General features: G+C 42.0%; 1 protein-coding gene across 1 annotated transcript in view; it reads right to left on the minus strand.

Annotated features, from left to right (window-relative positions):
- ttll5 (tubulin tyrosine ligase-like family, member 5) overlaps window positions 1-18,029 on the minus strand; it is a gene marked incomplete at its 3' end in the record, with an annotated part of 150,725 nt that overhangs the window by 95,047 nt on the left and 37,649 nt on the right. The window contains exon 12 of the mRNA XM_080850554.1: window positions 15,119-15,200. Coding sequence (XP_080706680.1) covers window positions 15,119-15,200 — 82 coding nt within the window. The remainder of the gene's footprint in view (window positions 1-15,118; window positions 15,201-18,029) is intronic.

Raw genomic sequence — 18,029 nt, forward strand, 5'->3', positions numbered from 1 at the left:
TGTTTATGTTGGTTTCCAACATAGGCGGCCACCATGCCTTTCAAGGTGCGGTTCACCCGTTCGTTAAGTTTGTCTCAGTATGGTAGGTAGAGGTGAACTTTCTTGCCAATCCCCAGCCTTTGCAGATCTCATCGAAAAGACAAATTGGGTGCCTTGATCAGGCAGAAGGTGTTTGGGGACTCCCCAGCGTGTGATGATATATTTCACCAGGATGCGGAAGCAGTAACTGTAGATAGATAGACAGATAGATAGATAAAACTTTATTGCCACACAACAATGTTGGTGGTATTCTTTTGTCAGAGGTAGCTCAGGCCAGTAAGGAGGGGAGAGAAGGGGGTAGGGAAAAAAATTAAAATAAAAATACTCCAGGTAAGCTTTGGGAGTTCAGGAGTCTGATAGCAGAGGGGAAGAAGCTGTTATTGAGGCATGTCGTTCCAGCTCACATAGATCTGTAGCGTCTTCCAGAAAACAGAAGTTCTAAAAAGTCATGGCTTGGATGGGAGGAGTCTCTGATTATATTCTTTGCACGATTTAAGCTACGCTCAGCATACAGGAGAGGACTGATGGAAGGTCACAACCAATAATGTTGGAGGCTTTGGTCACCACTCTCTCCAGTTTCATCTTTTTGCGACTGTCAGAATATCCATACCAGACAGTTATTGATGCTGTGATGACACTTTCTATGATGGCTTTATAGAAGAGCACCAAATGTGTTTGTTGACATGAAACTTTTTCAGTTGCCTGAGGAAATACAGTCTTTGATGGGCTTTTTTTATAAGGTGGGTGGTGTTGATATCCCATTTGAAATTTTGGCTGATGTAAGAGCCCAGAAATGTAAAGGACTCTGTAAGGGTTATGGGCTGGTCAAATACATTAACTATGGCTTTAATGTCAGGCCTCCTTCTCAAGTCCACAACTATTTCCTTAGTTTAAGAGGCGTTAAGATGAAGCTTGTTCTTCCTATACCAGTCTACAGCCCAGTTCACCTCCTTGATGTACTGAGACTCATCCTCATCTCTGATTAGGCCGATGATGGTGGTGTAATCTGCATATTTGAGCATCTTGACGGAATGGTGGTGATATCTCAGGTAATTTGTATAGATGGAGAACAGAAGAGGAGATAGCACACAGCCTTGCGGCGCACCAGTGTTGAGGGTCAGAGGGCATGATTGCATTGTTGACTTTGACTGTTTGAGTTCTGTTCCTCAGGAAGTCCAGTATCCAGTGACACAGAGCTATGTCGATGTTCATGGCTTGCAGCCTGGAGAAGAGAATGAGTGGATCTGTTGTAATGAAGGCTGAGCTTAAGTCAATAAACAGCATGCTTGCATAGGTCTTACTTGACTCCAGATGTTGCAGAGTAGAGTCAAAAGCCAGGTTGATGGCATATCCTACAGATCTGTTAGCCTGGTTAGCAAACTGATGGGGATCCATCAGCGGTGACACACTGGATTGTAGGTGAGAAAGTACTAAGCGTTCAAACACCTTCATGGCCACTTAAGTGAGGGCCACTGGCCTGAAGTTGTTGAGCTCTGTTGTTTTGCTGACTTTGGGACCGGGAAAATGACAGATGATTTAAAACACTGTGGGACTGCACACTGTTGCAAAGAGGAGTTGAAAACGTCTGTGAAGACATAAGCCAGTTGATCTGCACAGTGTCTGAAAACAGCTGGGGAAAGCTGATCTGGTGCTTTCCTGGCATTCAGATTTTTAAAAAGCTTGCACACCTCTACCTCCTGGATGACAAAAGGAAGAGAGGAGGAAGTGAAAGTCCTCTCTATGGCAGAGGTGGTGTAGACACACACACTCTGAAATTAACCTCTGCATTTAACCCATCCAGGGAAGTGACACACACACACAGTGAAGTGAAGTAACACTAACCCGGAGCAGTGGGCTGCCATTGGCGGCGCCCGGGGAGTAGTGATCGGGGTTAGGTGCCTTGCTCAAGGGCAGTGGTCTACCACTTCCCCCGCCCACATTTTTCCTACTGGTCGGGGATCGAACCGGCCACCCTGCGGTTTCCGGCCTGAAACCCTAACCAGTAGGCCACGGCTGCCCCAAAGAGGGGGGAGAGGGAAAGACTGCCAGGGACTAATTGTCCTCAATCAAGGCATAAAACTCATTGAGTTTGTGAGGAAGATCAGGGTCCTCGTCTGGTGGTGAGGCAGGCCCTTTCTTGTAGTTGGTCATATCCTTCAGATTTCTCTCTAGTGAGTTGTTCATATCCTTCAGATTTATCTCTAGTGAGTTGATCCTCCAGTGTCTTAGCATAATCAGACTTGGCTTTTCTAATTGCAGAACGTAGATTATACTAGGCAATCTTATACACCTTGTCACCCCTTACAAAAGCAGAATGTTTTTCCCTTTGGAGTGCAGCAACCTCTTTGCTGAACCAGGGCTTCCCATTGCCATATGACTTCACGCATTTTGTTGCAATGCATTCATCCACGCAGAACCGAACGTATGACGTCACTGCCTCTGTGTACTGATCCAGGCTGTCACACGTGTGTTTAAAGATGTCCCAATCAGTGCACTCAAAACAGCCTTTAAGCTTAGAGATGTCATCCGTGGACCATACCTTCACGACGTTGGACTTTGGCTTCACAGTTCTACGTTTTTGACGATACTCCGGGACAAGGAAAAGCATAACATGGCCAGACTTTCCCAGGGGAGCACTCAGGAATGCATGGTAAGACGAAGGGATTGTGGTGAAGCAATGGTCTAGGATGTTATTTCCTCTCGTTGGACATGTCACTTGTTGAATGTAGTTCGAGAGCTCGTCAAATAGATTACAGTGGTTGAAATCGCCCAGAACTATGACAGCAGAGTCTGAATGTGTTGTTTCAACTGAGGCTATGTGAAGTGCTAGTTCACTAGTGGCAATGTTAGCATTGGCTTGCAGAGGGATGTAAACACCAATTAGCACGACGGATGCAAACTCCCTTGGTAGGTAAAAAGGTCTACATATGATCATTAGAAACTCGAGATCAGGGGAGCAGAATTGTGTTACAGTGGAAGGATTGGAGCACCCGCGATCATTAATAAGGAAGCATACACCACCGCCTTTTGACTTGACAGAGAGATTAGCTGACCTGTCAATGTAATGTAAAGCCGGGGGGTGTGACCGCTGCATCCGGGGTGTCCCAGCCAGGTCTCTGTCAGGCAGATGGCAGAGCATTCTTTATACTTCCAGTTGCTTTGGGTCAGAAATAAAAGCTTGTCTATTTTATTCCGGAGTGATCTTACATTGGAGGCAATGGGCGGGCCCTTTTAAATCTAATTTCGGATTAGTGATGGTGGCAGAAAATGGGCCTTTATACCCATGTAGATACTCCATTAAAGAAGTAAATACTCCATTAATTTAGCCATTTCCAGCTATAATAGTCATTTTACAACATTAACAATGTCTACACTACATTTCTGATCAATTGTATTCTCTTTTCATCTCAAATATTTTGTGGTGCTTTAGAGAACCCACAGACAGTTCTCTAAAGAACCATTTCAGATACAGTTCTTCAAAGACCCAGTTTTGGATCAAAATGTATGTGTTTTTTAATTTTTGTTGCTACATACGACGTATATTATTTTATCAGCTTGATCTCTAAAGAGCGAGCACTAGGGGCGCTTTTGCACAGACAGTTTAAGAGCCCTTTTGTTTAGGGCCTTGTGGGTAGTAAGATTGCTATCATGCTAAGTTTACAAAAATTGCAAGTGAAAAAACTTCATTTATATACAAACTCTGTCTATGGAGTTTCGTCAGCCATCTGTTTGTTTATTTTTTCCAGAGACTTTGTCTGGTCCAAAAGCGCCTAATAACTAGCTTGTCTTGTTCTTCGGAAGTCCTTTACTAATGAGGTGTTTGGAATACACCAGTTCTCTAGAAATTCTGTTTACTTACTATGTCTTATTTTTTTGTAATGGAAAAATTGTTATCTATCCAAACAACTAAATGATGACACTGGAGATTATAACTGAGGGTTTTATCGTGGTTTATTTTTGTGCTCACGTCACAGCAACAAACATGTCTCCATTTCCCATATCCTACAATCTCAAACTTCTCGTATTGTTCGTGGCCATGACAAATAATTTTTTTCTAAAACATACCTGAATAAGGAAAGCCATAAGTCTCACGCATATGAGCATGCATGTCTGTATCTTTCCACCATATTATTACCATATATTATCTCAGTAAATATAGCAGTAAAGGCTGCTCTTACGTTAGTTACGTGAAAGTTGATAGATTATTTTCAGTGCGCGTTAGTTGCTTTATATGGATGTTTCCATGTTGCAATTGGTTGTCAATATTAGTAGTTCTTCTGTGATTATAGAAATATATGATATGTGTTTATATATATATATATATATATATATATATATATATATATATATATATATATGTATATGTTTGTATATGTACCGAGATATATCGAGTATGTATATGTTCTCTGAAAAGGCGGAATGTTATTATCTGACAGAGGCTGCTATTTGGCTCACGTTAGATGGATGCTCTTACGTTAGCTAAGAAAAAGTGGCTGCATTATTTTCAGCACGCGTTGGTTGCTTTATATAAATGTTTTCCTCTTGTAATCGGCTGTAATGATTAGTCGTTCTTCTGTGAGTATAGATAAATACTGAGAAAGTTTATATTCCCCGAAACGGTGGACATTTTCTCATACATTTAGATTAACTCTCTTTGTGTTGCTGGCACCTGCACTATTAGCACCTGCTACCCTAGCCCCAGCCTCCTTTGCCTGCTGTTCTCAGCTCTCCCCACATTAGAGTACCCTCACACATTAGAGTACCCTCATCACTTGGTATTATCTGACCCATACACCTAGATATGAACTCTCTTTGTGTTGCTGGCACCTGCATTAGTACCTGTTCAGGCATACCCCAGCTTTCATTGCCCCCCATCACAGAGTACCCTCATCAATTGCAAAATTAACACCTGTTAATGCTCCTTTGTCTTCCTCATCATTCAGCACCTGAAGCAATAGCTGCCATGTTGTCTGTAGTTGTTTAGTTGTCCTTACTCAGTAAGAGTAGCACCCACACCATCGCTGCCTGAAGATGATGTCCATTCAGACAGGCCAAGGCCCTCATGCCCTACAGCGCCAAGGCAGAAAAGGGCCAGAAGGAGTGTGAAGACAGCAGTCAAAAGATCGCTGCCTCCTTCAAAGAGGAGCACCCCTGCCCCACTGGTGGACAGATGACATGATGGTGCTGAGGAGGATGTGTGCCCCCCACAGTTTCCATTCTGCCCTAAGAGGACGCCTGGAGCTCAGCTTGATTTCCAGAAGCCATATTTCACACCCTGTGCCATTCAGACTCTGTGCACCAACACCAATGCATACGCTGCCCGGGCACTTCCGCAGGGTGCAAAAGAGGCGTTGGACAGACGTGACTCCAGATGAGATGTACCGCTACCTGAGCATTGTGTTGTATCTTGGCGTGGTCAGGGTGACAGCTGCAAGGGACCTGTGGAGGAAGGATCCCGCTTTCAACTTCCCTTTTCCTCCCACTGTCATGCCAGGCTACAGGTATGAGGCCATCACTGCATATCTTCACATGAGTGACCCACTTGCTGATTGTAACGGGACCGAGCGGTGTCGCCGTGTGCGGGTGGGTCTGACCAAAACTCAGAGTCAAAGTAGTTGCAGGAGCTTTATAGATAAAGCAGGACAAAATTATTTACAATCCCCAGTACAAGCTTCCCCCCCCAGTGAAGACAAGAATATCCAGCTCAGTCAGTCATCTGCTTGGCCTCACACACAGGAGGGCAAAAATCAGCAGTGCTTCCACTCTCTCTATCAGAGTAAAACCCCCAGCTCTCTACATTTGACAAACCAACCGATACATATACACCAAGGACCAACACCATTTACAGATAGGGGGTACACTTCATAAATCAATCAGCATACAAAATACATGAAACACTCTAATAGAAAAATGGGTCATTATACAAGATACAAACAGCTTCATATCAAGTCCATGCATTTCAATCCGGTTTCCCTGTAGCAAAATACATACTCAACACAGCTGCCGATTGACAAGGGCGATCTCCGTTATCCCCGCTACTACCAACCGAGTAAACCTGCCCAATCTCCCCCCGGAACCAAATAAAGATTCTGCATCTCCCGTCGGCACCCTTTTCTCCGGGACCGATGTTTTTACAGCCTTGGACAATAGCTCAACGGCGCATGCCGCTGGTAACTTACACTTCTTATCCCTCTCGATGTTTACCTACAAAATAAATGTCTTTACCATGTATCAAAGTCTCTTGTATGTATTCTGTATGTCCGTTAAAATGTTTTTGCATTTGAATGTCCGTGTACCGTGCGTTGAGTGTATTGTGTATCGTTGTCTACTGTGCCGGAATGGCACCGTTTCTGTGCGGTCTCATCCAGACCGTCACACTGATGAGGTGAATGACCAGCTCCGTGGTCAGCCTGGGTTTGATCGCCTTTTCCGCCTGAAGCCTCTTCAGGAAGACATCCTCACGGCCTGCAGGGCAAACTACCACCCACACAAGAACCTGGCTGTTGATGAGCGCATGGTAGCCACAAAAGCAAGGATCGGGATGAAACAGTACATGGAGGACAAGCCCATGAAATGGGGTCACAAGCTGTTTGTCCTGGCCGACAGCAAGAGTGGCTACATATGTGACTTCACCATATACGAGGGAAAGGCGGAGGATCCGAGTGGCAATGGACTGAGCTTCGATGCTGTTGTGAACTTGATCAAGGTGCCCTATCTTGGCACAGGGTACCATGTGTATTAGGGTGCATCATTTGCCCCAATGTTGGAATTGAACTTGTACCCAAATTTAAAATGTGACAATACTAATGAAAAGAAAATCTGTGGAATATTTGCTGGATTGAATAATGTCTAAGGGGTCCACCAAGCCTCTAAAGTTGTTACCTATACGGACATAGGGAAAAATCAGTTATTCTCAAGTAACTTAAAAAATAATGCATTTAGCCCTATGGTGTCAATGAAAGTTGAATATAAATATAGCTATTACGCATCTTTTGATACCGGTTTTATATCACTTGCTTCATTGGTTTTTGTGATATTGCTTTTTTGTCTAATCTGCATTTTGTCATCGCAATATCCATAAAAACCAGAGGTGAAGGTAGTCTCGGTGTCATAAAAATAGAACAGAACAGTTTACTTGTCCGTCAGGTCGCCAGGTGTTCAAGTGTTCTCAAAGGATTTCAGTTTATACAACAACAGTCAACAGGTCAGGTCAGACTCAGGTCAGATCGGGTCAGGTCGCCAGGTGTACAACAACAGTCAACAGACTTGAGTTTCATTAACTGGCTTTCACTGGTTGCAGTCTTTTCAGCTTGAAGTATCTTTACGTCTTACATCTTGTCACACAATTATCTTACATAGTCCAGATATTGTATCCTGTGGTACTTGTCAGTACTTTGTCACTATGGCAGATAAGCCATTGCAAGAAGAAAGATGGCAAAGCAAATATCAACATCCAACAAGGACAACTGGGAACCTCCTAAGATGCTTACTGTCCATTGGGACTCAAAGTTAACACCATCTGTGATGACACCAAACAAGTCTGAAGAGAGGTTAGCAGTATCTGTAGGGAACACCCATGACAGCAAACTTCTGGGCGTGCACTTTTACACACCTGGCAGTGGTCGAGGCTGTGGAATCATTATCAGTGAGCTGACATGCAACCTGCTGGAAGAATGGAAGTGTGCAGACAGAGTGGTCAACATTGCCTTTGACACCACAGCATCCAACACAGGCCATTTATCTGCAGCCTGCATCAGCATCCAGGAGAAGGTTGGTCGCGCTCTCTGGTGGTCAGCCTGCAGGCATCACGTTGGTGAAGTTGTGCTGGACCATGTCTTCACAGACCTCAAGATTGAAGTATCTAAATCCCCAGAGGTGGCTCTCTTTTCAAGGTTTAAGAAGAATTTCTCTCTATTACGTGAGAGACAACCACAGGACTTGTGCAGATTAGATGTGACATCTTATTCTGTGGCAGCCCGGAAGGTGATTCACAATCTACAGAATGATGTGGTTCAAGTTGCCCAAGCAAGTCTTCAGGAAAAGCGTGATGACGACCTGGAATTCGTAGAGCTGTGCCTAGTATTCCTAGATGCATATCCAGAGGAGAGACCATTCTCTTTCAAGCAACCAGGTGCCATGCACCGGGCTCACTGGATGGCCAAGGTGTTATATTCAATCAAGATCTCTCTGCTCCAGGATGAAATTGCTCAGCTCCCAACTGGCAAGATCACCTCCAGACATCAGTCTGACAAAGTTAGAGACTTTGTCACTTTTGTGACACTTCTCTATTCATCTTGGTGGCTGCAGTGTTCCGTGGCCATTGATGCACCATGGAACGACCTGCAGTTCTTCAAGAACTTATTTGAATATTCACATGTGTCAGCTGTGATCTCAAAGAGTGCAGTGAAGGCCTTCGGGAGACACCTGTGGTACCTCACAGCTGAGATGGTACCACTAGCCCTCTTCAGCAACAAGGTACCTGCAGAGCACAAGAGATCCCTAGCCAATAGCTTGCTGGCTGTCAAGCCATCTGGCTCCTGCACACACCCAACTGATAGAAATGGCTCCGGTTTCGGTAAACCAAAGTTTCCAGGAAAGATCACACAAAAAACAACTCTGGCAGACCTAGTGGCACCTGATGCATGGTATCTCTTCCATATTCTGCAGCTGGACCCTACTTTCCTCACCACTCATGTCTCAACCTGGCCTGCTCACCCAGCCTACAAGGAAGCCTTGATTAACTTGGAAGCCATGAATGTTGTCAATGACAGTGCAGAGCGTAATATAAAACTCAGCACAGACTTCATCACCTCTGCAAGAGGAGAAGAACATTACCAGAATGTTCTGCAGGTGGTGGAAGCAGACAGAAAGGAAACACCAAATCTGAGAGATAAAGTGTGATGTTCTTTAAAATTGATTTATGTATCATCATTTTCATTCATGTATTTAAGATAGGACCTACTATTTGTTGCTTTTCCTGCAAAAAGTTATTTTGATTAGTTTATATTTCATAAATGTTTATTGTTTAGTTTTCACTGTTTAGGATTGTTTGCTTTTCTGTTGGTACAGAAGTTATAGTAATATAGTAAGGATTTCTGAATTATCATAATAAATTATGCATTCTCAACCCCTTGTAAAGTTCTGACTGCCAGAGTGTACTTAGCTATTAAGTATTCTCTATGTTCTCATTGATGTTTGTATTGAAACCTATTCATGAGTTTCCTCAGTGTTATTGTGGAAATTTCTGGCAAGGGCAATTTTCAATGCGTTTTGAAAGAAAAATGTACTTGATATTGTCATATCTCGGAAAGTTATGACGATAGAGACATACAACTGGCACCAAAAGATGCGCAATGTCCATATTTATATTCAACTTTTATTAACATTATAGGGCTAAATCCATTATTTGTGGCGTTATTTCAGAAAAACTGATAATTTCAGCCTAGCTTTATGGGCGTTGTTAGTAGGAAACTTCAGACCCTCGGTGGACCCCTTAGATATTCATGGAAATTGATACAATTTTTCATGGAAGTTTATTTTAGTAATTGTAAAAAAATGAGTCTAGGTACAGATTGATTTTCAAAAGATTTGAAAAAAGTGGGGCAAATGATGCACCCTAATGTGTATGTTGATAATTTTTACACCAGTCCCAAGCTTTTCAGTCATCTCCACCAGCTGTGCTTTGGGCCTTGTGGGACCATCAGGGAGAACCGTGTGGGGTTTCCCCACACAAAAGAGAACGGCTTGGACAAGAAAGACAACCGAGGGGAAATGCGCCGGATCCGCGAGGGCTCCTTGCTGTATGTGAAGTGGAAGGACCTGTGTGACGTTGCCATGTGTTCCACAATCCACAAGGCATACACTGGGGAGTCTGCGCAGCGCCGTGTCCGCAACCCTGATAAAAGCTGGTCCAGGAAGGTGTTTCCTTTACCTGACCCTATCAAGGAGTATAATAAGTACATGGGGGGGTGGTCCTTTCTGATGCCCTCATCAAGTACTTCTTCATGACCCGGAAGACAAACCGGTGGTATTTGAAGCAGTTTCTACACTTTGTAGATATTGCAGTGGTGAACAGCTACATTTTCCACAAGGAGATGGCAGAGGCAAAGAGATGGCAGACGCAAAAGCCCCTTCAGAGCTTCAGGTTTGCTCTGTTGGAACAGCTGGCTAAAGTTGGGAGAGAGGCTCAACCAGAGCCAGAGCCGCTAGAATGTTACCCAGTACTCATCTGTGCATCCAAGGCAAGGAGAAGATGTGTGCTGTGCAAGCTCTGCACTATGTTCAAATGTTTGGGTTGCAATGTGTCTCTGTGCATAGTCTCAGATTGGATGTGCTACACCAACTGGCATGATCCCATGAAGCAAACACTGCACGAAAACCAAGATTATTGGGCCCGTACACTCTGCGATACAGCCGCGAATGATCACCATTCCTGGTTGATCGCGGACATTCCCCTGAAATATCCGTCTGCCGCATACGAACGGATATATATACAGCCGCGGAAAAAATTAAGAGACCACTTCAAAATTATCAGTTTCTCTGGTTTTACTATTTATTGGTATGTGTTAAAGTAAAATGTACATTTTAGTTTTATTCTATAACCTACTGGCAACATTCCTACCAAATTTCAAATAAAAATATTGTCATTTAGATCATTTATTTGCAGAAAAATGACAATTGGTCAAAATAGCAAAATTGATGCAGTGTCTTCAGATCTCGAATAATGCAAAGAAAACAAGCTCATATTCATTTTTAAACTACACAATACTAATGCTTACACTTAGGAAGAGTTAAGAAATCAATGTTTGGTGGAATAACCTTGATTTAAAATCACAACTTTCATGTGTCTTGGCATGCTCTCCACCAGTCTTTCACATTGCCGTTGGGTGACTTTATGCTACTCCTGGCGCAAGAATTCAAGCAGCTCGGCTTCTTTTCATGGCTTGTGACCATCCATCTTCCTCTTGATCACATTTCAGAGGTTTTTGATGGGATTCAGGTCTCGAAATTGGGCTGGCCATGACAGGGTCCTGATCTGGTGGTACTCCATCCACACCTTTACTGGCCTGGCTGTGTGGCATGGAGCATTGCCCTGCTGGAAAAAACACTTCTCAGAGTTGGGGAACATTGTCAGAGCAAAAGGAAGCAAGTTTTTCTTCCGGGACAACGTTGTACTTTGCCTGGCTGAGGTTTGTAAAAGACCATAAGGATTGAAAAAGCGGACTGGAGGTTCTTCTAAGTTCGTCTTCTCTGATGAGTCCGATTTCACAGTAGGTGCAAGACTCTCTGGCTTGTAGGCCTCTCCAGGTCTCCGTCTAACCATCAGACGACCATGTGTTGGGCAAAGCTGAAAATTGGACTCATCAGAGAAGACGAACTAGAAGACCCTCCAGTCCGCTTTTTTCAATCCTTATGGTCTTTTACAAACCTCAGCCAGGCAAAGTACAACGTTGTCCCGGAAGAAAAACTTGCTTCCTTTAGCTCTGACAATGTTCCCCAACTCTGAGAAATGTTTTTTCCAGCAGGGCAATGCTCCATGCCACACAGCCAGGCCAGTAAAGGTGTGGATGGAGTACCACCAGATCAGGACCCTGTCATGGCCAGCCCAATTTCGAGACCTGAATCCCATCAAAAACCTCTGAAATGTGATCAAGAGGAAGATGGATGGTCACAAGCCATGAAAAGAAGCCGAGCTGCTTGAATTCTTGCACCAGGAGTAGCATAAAGTCACCCAACGGCAATGTGAAAGACTGGTGGAGAGCATGCCAAGACACATGAAAGTTGTGATTTTAAATCAAGGTTTTTCCACCAAATATTGATTTCTGAACTCTTCCTAAGTGTAAGCATTAGTATTGTGTAGTTTAAAAATGAATATGAGCTTGTTTTCTTTGCATTATTCGAGATCTGAAGACACTGCATCTTTTTTGCTATTTTGACCAATTGTCATTTTTCTGCAAATAAATGATCTAAATGACAATATTTTTATTTGAAATTTGGTAGGAATGTTGCCAGTAGGTTATAGAATAAAACTAAAATGTACATTTTACTTTAACACATACCAATAAATAGTAAAACCAGAGAAACTGATAATTTTGAAGTGGTCTCTTAATTTTTTCCGCGGCTGTATTATAAATACGAACAGATTAATATTATGTCTTTAGGGTTTTGCTCCGGGGTTATCACATTTCTTCATTTGCCTTCCGTTTTCAGAGTTCTGTCTTTAGGGTTTTGATTTCGGGGTTATCACGATTCTTGCTTTGCCTTTCATTTTCAGAGTTCGAGGGTTGCAATGTACTTTCGAGGCTGTTCCACTCATATTCCGGAGCTTCCTCTCTGTAATGTTCTTGAGATTCACTTTTGGCATGTAATTATACAGAGTCGGGCTTACTCTGATATTGAGATAGTCATTTCGCAACTTGGGACATGTTTGCCACTCGTGAATATCTAACCTGTGTCTTTTCAGGTAGATTTTGAAATCTTACGCGAGCTTCGCGAGTTTCGAACCTGCGCTCTTCAGGTTAATGGTACTGTGTACCTAATGGTGCTGTGTCTAACTGGAGCGTGGGAATTGGGAATTGTTTAGTGGACTTATGTAAAGTTTTAATTATGTTCACTTAAAGGCGCCCGAGGCAACATTAGAAACTTAAGACTCGAATAATAAACGTTCAATTTCTAGTCTTTTTTACACGTAGTAAGTTTCAATAACACCATACCATTACATATCGACATTCAAGGAGCAAAGATGAGACGTCGTTGTGTGGTGAGAACTGATAAAAAAAAAATCGCCTGCCTGTTTTCCACGGTAGATCGCAGGTTATGCTAGAAATGGCTTAGCATGGGTGGGATGGGGAAAGATAACACCTTTCCATCCAGACGCAAATTTAGCTTATCGGAATCTGTAAGTGGTTTCCAGATATATATATATATAGTTGATCTGTCTTATTTGACGAAGCAGTGAATTAGCGGTCTTTCAATATCTCTCGTCGAATTATCTCACATGTTTATGGTGGTATGTGTTTAAAAGTTTTAACTTAGGCTATGTGTAATGTTCCTAACTTATATGTTATTATTTCACCTTAATGTTCTTGAAATTCGTTTCTGGCATGTAATTATACAGAGTCAGGCTTACTCTGATAATAGTCGTTAAGAGTCGTTTACAGTCGTTAAGCAACTTGGGCCATGGTTGCCACTAGTGGGGATCGAACCTGTGACTTTCAGGTTTTGGAAATCAGTGAAGCAGTGACGGGGCGGGGTTGTCTAAAATGACGTCAAAATTACATAAAAAAGCACTTTAACTAATTGCAGCTGATGACCCAAGTGTTTTCTTTTATTTAAGCCATGAATGGTTATTATGCAATGTGTAGAACGATAGTTATTCAAGTTTTAAATGCAACCCTGCTGGGGAGAGGGGTTAACGTTAGCTGGTTTAACGTCACATCAGTGCTCCTTACTTGATTACTTGGGGAAGACGTGAAAGATGTGAATCAAAAGTAGTTTTCACTGGCCATGGCTACCATCAGTGTTGGGAGTAACGAGTTACAAAGTAACGGACGTTAGCAACGACCTTACTATTATTGGTAACAGAGTACAATAACGCATTACTCTCAAAATATTGGTAACGTCACTACTTTACTAGACCTCAGTAACGAGCTTTCCTGCGTTACGAGCTTTGAGCGTGCATACTTCCTGCCTGTGTGCTTGTTTTGGCACCGTTGCCACAGAGACCGATTTGAGTGACGTGGCTGCTGGTGTGGGGAAGGAGAGAAGCGGGGAAATGGATGAGACGGAGACAGAGACGGGAGGGTTCAGCCAGTAGCGATATTCTCATTACTTTAACTTTGTTGCTCGAAAGTACAAAAATCTGTGTGTTAAATGCACTATGTGTCCGATTGAACAACATAAACACTCATACAGATAAATTAACAAGGATAGCAAAACCGATGTATAAGCATAGAATCAGAACGGCAGAAAGGCAGGACGTCAGATCACAGTGACAGGCTGTTTTTTCTCATTAAATGGGAAGGTTGAGATATTCATAACATTTAATTCAGTTTTACTGGTGGTCCTTTTGTAATACCAACAGACACTTCGTTGTGGATAAGTAACGCCTATGTACTGTTCTCACTACGTGTTTAGCATTATATCGCATACGTTTCTGGATAACAGCTGTTGCCCTTTCCCAGGACGAACATTTGAATGATGTCAAAGTAAAAGTTCAATACTATACTGTGTTCGTTTCCATAACAACAATACAGGCAATATACATTTGCAGACCTGAATAAGCAGAGGGCAGAACAGCCAAGGAGGGCACTGTACAATAATTGTGGAGGGCACTGTATTTGGAAATTCACAGTTTATGTTGAGTGACTGAGCATGAGCTTTTCTCTTAACCCACTACAGTGATTCCTACAACAAGCTAGTTTTGTTCTCAGGAGTAGGCCCCCATTTGGTTTAGTGGGGTCTCATGTTTCCAAAAGCCTGTTTTTGGCCTATTTTTTACTGTTGTGTTACTGCTGAATGACCCACCTGAATGTCCCCACCACACATGGCCACTTGTATCCTGTTCGTGGATTTTAAATTGAGGCATATTTCTTTGGTCAGACAGTGAGGACAGGGTTAATGTCCGTTCAAGTGGATGGCTGAGTTTTATATGCCCTATTGTTTTACATGTTTACAATTACAATACACTATTAAAGGCTAAGAGATGCCCTTTATTGAAAATTAATACAAAATAAAGTGATGAAAGGGCCATGATGTTTGTCCAGCTTTGCGGTAAATTTGGACATTTGCTTAAAAAAATGGAAAGTAAAGTAACTAGTAGTGAAGTTACTTTTCAAATGCAGTAACTAGTAAAGTAATTTAGTTACACTTTTCGGAAGTAACTAGTAACTTGTAACTAGTTACTTTTTCTGAGTAACTACCCCAACACTGGCTACCATTGTTATTCATTTCAGCAACTATTAACAAAATATATCAGATTTCTTAACATCACCATAGTACATTCAATATAATATTCTAAACACATCAATACACCTCACACTCCTGTGTTACTCAGAAGATCAAAACATATGTCACTCACCAAGCCAGAGAAGGGGAGAGGTTGACTTCCAGGAGCCAAGGTTTAAGGTTGGTATCAATTAGGACATCAAAACCATAGAGTTCTGCAGACACATCCAAGCACAAAAATACAAACATGGAAAACATTGAGGTTAACACTTCCAACCCAGAGGGCTTTTTTTGACTCTGTTAGGTAGTCTGCCATGCCTGATATTTTTGATATTTCACCTAACTAAAATCCATTAGGCAAAAGTGGAATTTATGATTATATTCTAGAACAACAATAATAAAATGAGAGTAAAATAAATGTAGTAACAAAAGTTTTGTATTAAAATTAAATCTAAAGACACTCAAATTAACTCTAGCTTTAGAGGTGCTCAGACTTTTTGCAAAAAACACATTCTAAATATTTTGGAAGTTTTCTTTTTTACTCTGAACCTTGTAAACATATGTGTTTGCTCCACATAGGTGAGTTTAGCATTCAGAAAGTGTGTGTGATTTCTACACTAATTATAAGAATTTTACAAGGTGACACTTTTTTCCACCTAGACCACTATGCATATTGATGAAAGAGGTGTAAACTGCCCTGTGAGTGCCCCTCCCCAGTATGGCTCACCTGTCAATGGCCCTGGACTGTCATTGTGGCTACCTCTCCCCCACAACCATCAGCTTTGAAAGTACATACAAGAAATTGCAAACAAGCTTGGTGCATAAGAAGGTGAATTTAATAAGGTGCATAAAAGTAAAGACATGGTAGGTACATAAAATAAGGTGCATAAAAGTAAGTAGGTACATGAAGGTAGGCATCATTCACCATGTCCTCGCTTGGGTCACTCATGTGCACATTCCATGATATGGTTTGGTACCTGTCTCTTACCATCACATCTGCCACAAAAGGGATGGACAAGATGGTGTTTCTCCTCCAGTAGTCAGAAATGTGATCCAGCTTGATCATGCACATGTAGAAACCAGTCCAATGTATCTGTAGAATTCAGCAACTCCAACATCCACCCATTTGTACTTTACACCTCTGGCAATGCTCCTAGCAGCTTGCTTGTTGGTGTTCTGGCAGAGGGTTTCCACAGCATCCTCTGAAAAGAACAACTTGAAGAGGTCTAGAGGAGTGTGGTTGTCTGCTGCATTCAGCTGCACACCAGGCTCCCTTGCAGGAAAAAACCTCAGTGCTGATGGAGTTGCATCATTGTCACCCTCTGACTTCCATGACGACAGATCTGGGTTAGGCTGACAGCGTGCTCTCTTCCTTGGCGGTGTAGGTGCAATGTTCTCCAAGTTTCTGTAATAAAGTAAAATAAAATGAACTGTTGCTCTTTCATTTTCTGTTCGGGCATTGTAACACATATCACTTTAGCGCTCTAACGACTACAGTTTCGATCACAAACACCTCCTAGTTTTGATTCACACCTACCATACGCGTCATAATAACACTAACGACTACCCACAGTAGTAAGACACGTTTTTAGCGATTGCAATTTACATCATCTGCTGCAATATAGTCACCATGTAGTTCTATGTTTTACTAATCTCGGAACAGACAACAATCGTTTATATGTGTAGCCTGTTATCATTTACCCAACTCTGTTAATTAAATATGTTTTCTACTACAATAGTCTTAGCGACATAAAGTGATTGAATCGCTCTGCAAATAGTAGCATAGGCCTACTAAACATTCCATTCAACTCATAGCATACCGACGTGCATTTTACTCGCTATAACAGTAAGACACGTTTGCATTTTTACATCAATGGCTGCAATATAGTCACCAAGTATGTTTTACTTATATCAGCACAGACAACCAACTCGAAACGTCAACAACAATCGTTGATATAGCCTAACATCATTAACGCAACTCTGAGAATTATATTCTACCATACAATAGTCTTAGAAGCATGAAGTAATTTATTCACTATGCAAACAGTAGCATACTAAAATATTTCGTTCAACTCAGAGGAGCATTTTACTCCCTATAAGTTAATCAACAGCATTCATTACAAGAGCTAGGTGAACAAATAAACAAATAAAACTTACTCAACAGGGATATCCTCAACGGGGTAAAGACGAAGCTCAAAGTGCATGTGTTCATCTTCCATATCGTCATCGCTCTCATCCGAGGATGTGGTTTCCTCCTCGCCGACTAGGTCTTCTTGAATTTGGCGCAAGGCTTCGGCAGCAGAGAAGGAGTTCGCCATCATGTATCTCTTCAGTCCAAATGTAAACATCCTTACATGCTGCCTTGTTTACACGGGAAAATGGGGCGTTTTCTCACGTTTTACTGCAACGTCATTACCCAATAGCGATCCGAGATTTACCATGAGCTTATCATATGAATAGCCCTAATCTGCTAATGGGTGGGCAATCACCGGTTGCTTATACACTCTGAGAGAGAAATATGCAAGGCTTTACCTGTATTCTCCTTACAAAGTGCTCATTCATTTGTTTGTTTCGAACTGGATATATTTGAAAACTAGAAGATTCAAGCTTTCTCAGGGTGTTAGTTTTATGTTTGGAGGACAAAAACTCGCTGAGATTTTACATTCTATTAATAGAAATACCACCAAACGCCCCACGGGCGCACATCGTTTTGGAAGGGTTAACCCAGTCGACTCTGATATTCATGGCTGACTGATTTTAAACAACAGACTCCAAATTCAAACTAAAAAACATGAACAGAAATAGTGAAAGGAGAAAGCAAATCAAGCTAAACAATAATTATGGAGGTCACTGTATAAAATAATGTGAGCTAAGTAATAGACTAGAATGCTCAACCCAAGCTACTGATGTTTGTTTATCAAGTCAACTTTATTTTCAAATTTGTTGATAAACATTTCTATAGACTAGAACTAGTGCTACCGTTAGCAACAAACACATCCTAGCTCACTTTCTCTTCAGTCTGACTACTATGAAACTTAGGGTAC

Source organism: Sprattus sprattus, assembly GCF_963457725.1.
Source record: "Sprattus sprattus genome assembly, chromosome: 13".
NCBI lineage: Eukaryota > Metazoa > Chordata > Actinopteri > Clupeiformes > Clupeidae > Sprattus > Sprattus sprattus.